General features: G+C 55.2%; 1 protein-coding gene across 2 annotated transcripts; it reads left to right on the forward strand.

Annotated features, from left to right (window-relative positions):
• The first annotated feature begins 616 nt into the window (after positions 1 to 616).
• SDC3 (syndecan 3) lies at positions 617 to 6,607 on the forward strand. Of its 2 annotated transcripts, XM_006862194.1 has the most exons (4): positions 617 to 728; positions 2,076 to 2,689; positions 4,351 to 4,642; positions 6,180 to 6,607. In XM_006862194.1, exons 2-4 carry the CDS (start codon positions 2,108 to 2,110, stop codon positions 6,344 to 6,346), a joined length of 1,041 nt encoding a protein of 346 aa, XP_006862256.1. In that variant the 5' UTR covers positions 617 to 728; positions 2,076 to 2,107; the 3' UTR covers positions 6,347 to 6,607. The 2 variants fall into 2 exon arrangements, with proteins under 2 accessions (XP_006862256.1, XP_006862255.1); XM_006862193.1 differs by lacking the exon at positions 617 to 728 and having other exon boundaries at positions 1,926 to 2,689; positions 6,180 to 6,346.
• Positions 6,608 to 6,866: the final 259 nt, after the last annotated feature.

A 6,866-nucleotide genomic window follows, 5' to 3' on the forward strand; every position in this document is an offset into this window, starting at 1 on the left:
AAACAGTCTAGGGCTCTGCACCTGTTCTTGAGGGGCTTGTGACAGCTGGGCCTCGGTCCTCTCACATGTCAAATGGAACTACTGATGACCACCACCACTCCCCACTTGTCTTGAGGACCCCCACCCGTGAGTGGGGGTGATGGCACCGATCCCATTGAGACTAACAGGGAACCTGTACCAGGCATCTGCATGAGCCTGGGCTGTGTGGTACTGTTTGTGTATTAGCACACTTAATGCTCAGGAAACTGAGGCACAAAGAGATTAAGTAATTTGCTGAAAGTCACACATTTAAGTGATGGCTGCAAACCCAAGCATTCCACCCCCGAAGTCTGTGCTCTGAACACGGTTCTACCACCCAATGGTTCCTGTTTAGAGGGTGAGAGAATAAGCAGGGGCTATCAAACTCACCAGCCACTCCTGGGAAACTGACTCCACAGCACTTAATAACAACAGCCTCAAGAATATAGTGGGGGCTGCGGCCCTAGAGTGGGCCGCCCCCAGTTAGGCTACCTACCCACGTGGAGGCCCCTCTGGATCTGTATGTCCCATCTGTGGATGGGCCCAGGCGCCGCCCTCGGTGCTGAGCCCCACCCACCTCTCCCCTCCACAGGCTCAGCGTTGGCGCAGTGAGAACTTCGAGAGGCCAGTGGACCTGGAGGGCTCTGGGGACGATGACTCCTTCCCCGATGACGAGCTAGATGACCTCTACTCGGGGTCGGGCTCGGGCTGTAAGTACCCTCTCCCTCTCCCTTGCAAGGGACAGAAACCCACTCAGCTCACTGATGCAGTGTGGGGGAGGTTATTTAGGGAGGCCAGGCAGGGGTCTTTATGGACCCCAGACCCAAGAAGGGCGGATGACCCTCGTGGGTATCCGACCCAGGCCTGGAGGACTCCACGGCATGCTGACGTCTCTGCTGTCTCTGCCCTCTGGTCTGATTAGGGACACAGAGCAACCCCTCCGCAACCCAGCTTTCAGATTACTTTTCCACTTCTCTCAGGAGTGCAGGAGGCGCAGTGGGTTAAGCATTGAGCTGTGAATCAAAAGGTCAGTGGTTCAAACCACAGCCGCCCCATGGGACAAAGATGTGACAATCTGCTTCGTCAAGATTCCAGCCTCAGAAATCCCATGGAGCAGCTCTGTTCTGCCCTCTAAGGTTTTTTTTGAGTCAGAGTTGCCAAGAAAGCAGCAGATTCATTTGGTTTTCAGTTGCAGTGGTAGATCCTCAGCAGAGGCTCTGCTTGGGTCAGGTGCGCCCCCTTTCCCCCCCCACCCCCCACCCCCCAGTCAGCTGTGGCCAGGGCTAGAGTGGTGCTGGAGAGAGGGGACCGATGATGGAGATGGATGAGTTCAAATCCCAGCTTTGTTACTTAATAGCTGTGTGCCCTTTTTGAGTCTTTGTATTCTTATCTGTAGTAAATATAAGTATATACCCTCCTCTCTGCTACCTGAGGGTTTGAGGTAAGATGGAGATGCGACACAAATCTCTAAAAATGATAGCAATAAAAAAAGGAGGGAGTTGAGATTGGCCTCTGTGAGGGGCCTGTATGATGTCTGATGGAAGGGGCGGGTCCCCTGGCACAGGCCCCCCCCAGGAGTTGGCTCTTCTTTCCTTGTCTTTCTTGTTTCCTCTAAGCCCCTTCAGGGTTCCTGACTTTGAGTCAGGTGGCTCAAGTATTCCCCTGTAGGAAGGGCTCCTTCTTCTACCTGCCCCCCACCTCTACTGCCCTCTGCCTGTGCCTCTGGGGGAACCCCTTGGTGAACCTACATTGCCTGGGTTTGACTCTCTTCCCAGAATGCTGACCTGGGTGGACTGGATAGTCAGGGAAGGCTTCCTGGAAGAGGTGGCCCCTGGGAGGACTTTTGGGTAGGCAGAAGTTGGGGAATTTCCATTAGCCAAGTGGTAACCTTAGGCCAGGTTGTACCTTCTTCCTTTCTCCCATCTTGTCCTGGGGGACTTGGGGCAAAGAGAGGGATTGAGAGCCCCCAGTCTTGATGACCATTGCTTACACGGGGTTCTTATGCCCCTCACAATCTCCCAGCTCCCTAGCTCTCTCCCTTTCCCCCACCCCCTCAGACTTCGAGCAGGAATCGGGCATTGAGACAGCCATGCGGTTCAGCCCGGACGTGGCCCTGGCAGTGCCCACCACGCCTGCTGTGTTGCCCACCACGGACATCCAGCCTGTGGGCACCCCGTTTGAAGAGCTCCCCTCTGAGCACCCCACCCCAGAGCCGACCACCAGCATCCTGGTGGTGACAGAGGTTCCGGGAGAGCCCAGCCAGAGAGCCACCACCATCGCCACTACCATGGTTCCCACTGCTGCCGCAACAACAGAGGCCCCTGCTGTGGCCACCGTGCCTGCCACTGTGGCCACTGCTGCCCCCAGCACTCCTGTGGTACCGCCTTCCACCACCACCACTGCTGTCGTAAGGACCACCAGTGTACGGAGGCTTCTGCCATTTCCACTGACCACAGCAGCCACGGCCCGGGCCACCACCCCAGCGGCACCCTCGCCTCCCACCACCGTGGCTGTCTTAGACACAGAGGCACCAACGCCCAGGCTGGCCAGCACAGCTACCTCCAGACCACGAGCCCTTCCCAGGCCAGCGACCACCCAGGAGCCTGATGTCCCCGAGAGGAGCACCCTGCCCCTGGGGACCATTGCTCCTGAACCCACAGAGGTGGCTCAGGTGAGGAGGTTGTGAGATGACAAGGAGCAAGAGCAGAAGAGGTGGGTTTAGTGAGGACCAGGAGGGTCTGGAGGTGAGCCAGACTGGATTGGGGGGAAGGAGAGGGGTATGCGCCAGAGGGTGAGGAAGGAGATTTGAGGAATGGGATGGGAAAGGGGAGACAGAGTCGGTGGTCAGCGTAGTTTTAGGGTGTTGGGGCAAGATGTGGGAAAGGAATTGGATGAGTGCATGTGTGTTGGTGGGGGGAAGGGGTGGGTCTGTCTGTTGTGGCTAAGAGCAGAATCAGAAGCCGGCCAGGCAGCCTGGAGTGGAATTCTTCCTCTACCACTTTCTAGATTTCTGTTCCCTTATCTGTGAAGAGGAGCAAATAATGGGATATTAGTGGTGTGAGAATTAAATTTATGGTTATAGCCAAAGTATTCAGAATGATGCCTGGTAACCATAAACAAACCAAAAATTGTAGCTGCCGCATTATTATTAATAATATTACCTGTCATTTAGCATTCAATGCACATAATAATTCTTCTTCTTATCGTCTGAGGGGACTTGAGGGTGGGGCCGTATGGGCACAGTGATTTGCATTCATATTTGTGGCAGGCCCTGTGTGCCCGGCTCAGTGCTGAACACATTACCTGTGGTTTATCTCCTCAGTCCTCACAGCCACCCTGTGGGGAGGGGCTTAATTTTACAGATGAGACAACTGAGGCACAGGATGGGAAAGCCCTGTTCTCAGGGGTTCACAGCTGGTCACAGCTCCCTAGCAGTGGGCTCGGAGCTCCTCCTGAGGTTTGGGAGTATATGTGAGTGTGTGAAGAGGGAGGGGCTCAGTTAACCAGGCGCTTCAGTTCCTTGCTCCCTTAACTCAAGCCCCTTCCCAAGGATCCTAGGAGCAGCTGGGCTCCCTGCTGTTCTTGCAGAGACTTGTCCAAGCAGGAAGGGAAAACAATGACAGGGCAGGGAGCCTGAGAGGACCAGTGTGTCCAGCCTAGGCTGCTGGTCTAGACACCAGGCTCGCCCTCTCCACGCCCACCTGGGAAGTGGCCACACCCAGCCCCGATGGTTCCCACTGCCCAGCTCTGGCCTTGACTCCATATGGTTTCCTGGACACCTGTCCCCAAGGGGCATCATACTCTGTGGGTCATGCTCTTGGACTGACCTCCAGGCTAAGGAATCTCACCTCTGCCCCAGGCACGTGGGTCAGGGACCAGCTCCAAGTACATAACAGTTGAACCTTGCAGCCCCCAAATGGCTTGACAGGAATCCTCCAAGGATTGCTACAAAGGAAGTGACGGGATGGGATGGGGACAGGAAGTGTCCAGGGCGGGAAAGAGGCAGTGTCGCATTACATGTAGGTTACAAACTCAGACTCTGGAGTTGGATATATATGGCATGTGGGTTCTGCTTGGCCCATTTTACCAGCTGTGTGACTTTGGGCACGTCACTAACTCCTCTGAGCCTATTTCTGGCTCTGTAGATTGAGGACACTAATACCACCTTTTGTGAAGGGAGAATGTATGTAAAGTGCTTAGCACAGTGTTTGCACATTGGAAGGACTTAGTAAGTGGGCAGAGGGTTGGGCTTGTGTGTGCTGGGTGGGGAGAGGCTGCCTGTCCAGGGGGTGCTGGGCCCTGTTTACTGCACTCACGCCACCTTCCCTGCAGACCCCCACACCAGAGTCCTTCCTGACCACCATCCGGGATGAGCCAGAGGTGCCCGTGAGTGGGGGACCCAGCGGCGACTTTGAACTGCCAGAGGAAGAGACTACGCAGCCAGACACAGCCAATGAGGTGGTGGCTGTGGGAGAACCTGCAGCCAAGCCCTCACCTCCACCTGGGCTGCTGCCCAAAGGTGCCCGCCCAGGCCCTGGCCTCCTGGACAATGCCATCGACTCAGGCAGCTCTGCTGCCCAGCTGCCTCAGAAGAGCATCCTGGAGCGGAAAGAGGTGCTCGTAGGTGAGGCCTGGGATTTGAGCCAAGGATGAGTTTTCTAGGATCCAGACAGTTGGGGACCCGGTGCCCAGACCTGACCTCTGATTCCCTTTTGACCTTCTCCAATCCTGGGCTCTTGCCCTGACTTCATCTCCACCTCCAGCACTTTCTCCAGCTTCCCTGAACCACTGCTTCCCTGAGCCATGCTGCTTACCCCATAGACCTCACCCCTTGGAGCCTAATCTCCAAGCCCATCCTTTGGCTTCACTTGGCCCCAATCCCTTGCCACATCTCCTAAACTCTGAACTCTTGCTCTAAATCCTGGCTCCCCACTAACGAACAGTGTGACCTCAGACAAGGTTTTTTTTACCTGTCTAGGTGTCCTTTTCCTCATCTGTACAATGGGTGCAGTTCATTCTAAGGGGCATGCCTGTTCATATATGAATTCTTCTGTCATTGGGATGTGTCATAGTTTAATTAGGGAACACAGTGGCTCTTCAGGATAACAGTGGACAGCTAACCACAAGGTCAGAGGCTCGAGTCCACCAGCCACTTTCATGGTAGAAAGATGAGGTTTTCTGTTCCTGCAAAGACTTACAGTCTCAGAAACCTTATACCGGGTCACTATGAGTCAGAACTGACTCAATGACACTTAACAACTGGATCAACAACAACTGTAACAGCAACAACACAGTTTAACTAAAGGACCCCTGGTGGCACAGTGGTTAAGCACTTGGCTGCGAACCAAAATGTTGGAGGATCTGAGCCAATCCTGCGACTTAGTAGGAGAAGCATCTAGCGATCTACTTCTGTATATTTGTCAGTGAAATTTCTAGAAAAACTCACGACAGTGTTACTCTGCCCTGTGGAGCAAAATCAACTCAAAAGCACATCCTCTAGAAAGTTGAATTGGCACATTTTTTTTCTTTTCCTACCCACCCGCTGCTGTCCAGTCAAGGTGGACTCACAACGACCCTCTAGGAAGGAGCTCTGGTAGCGTAGTGGTTGCATGTCGGGCTGCTCACCTCAAGGTCAGCAGTTTGACATTACCAGCGGTTCTGAGGGAGAACAATGAGGCTTTCTGTAGAGATTTACAGCCTCGGAAACCCTGCACAGGACAGGGTCACTATTAGTAGGAACGGACTCCATGGCCCACCACCACCACCGCCAGAGAGAGTCAAACTAGTCCATAGTGTTTCCGAAGCTGTAAATCTTTAAGAAAACAGACCTCCACATCTTTCTCCCTAGTGGCTGGTGGGTTGGAACAGCCCATCTTTTGTGTAGCAATTCAGTGCTCTATAAAACAGTGGTTCATTTTAGGATTGAGGGGCTCTTAATCGATGAAGACCGTGGTACCCTCCTCAGGCTGTTGGAAGGATTCCATGAGTTAATGGAGTTGCGGGGTTGGGGGGAGAAGCAGAAGGAAAGCAGTCCCACAGTGGGGGCATGACATGTGGGACTCTCAGCCTTACCCTGCCTCCGGGATCCCTCACCTTTCCCTAGACTCTGCCCTGTTCTACCTGCCTCTGGGCCGTGACCTCTGTGCCCTCTCCTTCCACAGCGGTGATTGTGGGCGGGGTAGTGGGCGCCCTGTTCGCCGCCTTCCTGGTCACACTGCTCATCTACCGCATGAAGAAGAAGGACGAGGGCAGCTACACGCTGGAGGAGCCCAAGCAGGCGAGCGTCACGTACCAGAAGCCTGACAAGCAGGAAGAGTTCTACGCCTAGCAGAGCCGCAGTGCCTGCCCGCAGCCTCAGCATCGCCCTCGGCCCAGTCCCTGCCGGCCCCATCAGCCCGGGCCTGGACCTGGGCCCTGGAGGAGACCTGGCCCCAGCTCTGGTCTGCCCTCTCTCCCAAGGTCTGCCCAGGCTGCCATAGATCTTCCCCGAGAGGTTTGGGGGGCGGGGCACTGCTATCTGCCCCAGACTGTGCCCTCACCACCTCATCTCCTGTCCCCTTCTGGCCCTGGGCTCAGGACCTCATGTCAGCCAGACAGGAGGAAGTTCCTGATTGGCTGGTAGAAGAAGGGGGTGGGACTTGAGGCTGACCTGCGCCCCGACTCGCCCCTGCTGGACTGGCCTGGTCTGCCGGCTTCTTACTGGAGTTGGGCTCTGGCAGGCTGGTTTCCGGAACAAGTATTTGGCAAACTCGACCCTTGAAATCATGCGGACATGGCATCTTCTGTCCCAGTGCCCCTCTCCTCTGGGGTGAGGGATGTCCCTTGCCCCAGCCTGTTCTGTCCTGGCA

Source organism: Chrysochloris asiatica, unplaced genomic scaffold (genome assembly GCF_000296735.1).
Source record: "Chrysochloris asiatica unplaced genomic scaffold, ChrAsi1.0 scaffold00047, whole genome shotgun sequence".
In the NCBI taxonomy this organism is placed as follows: Eukaryota; Metazoa; Chordata; class Mammalia; order Afrosoricida; family Chrysochloridae; genus Chrysochloris; species Chrysochloris asiatica.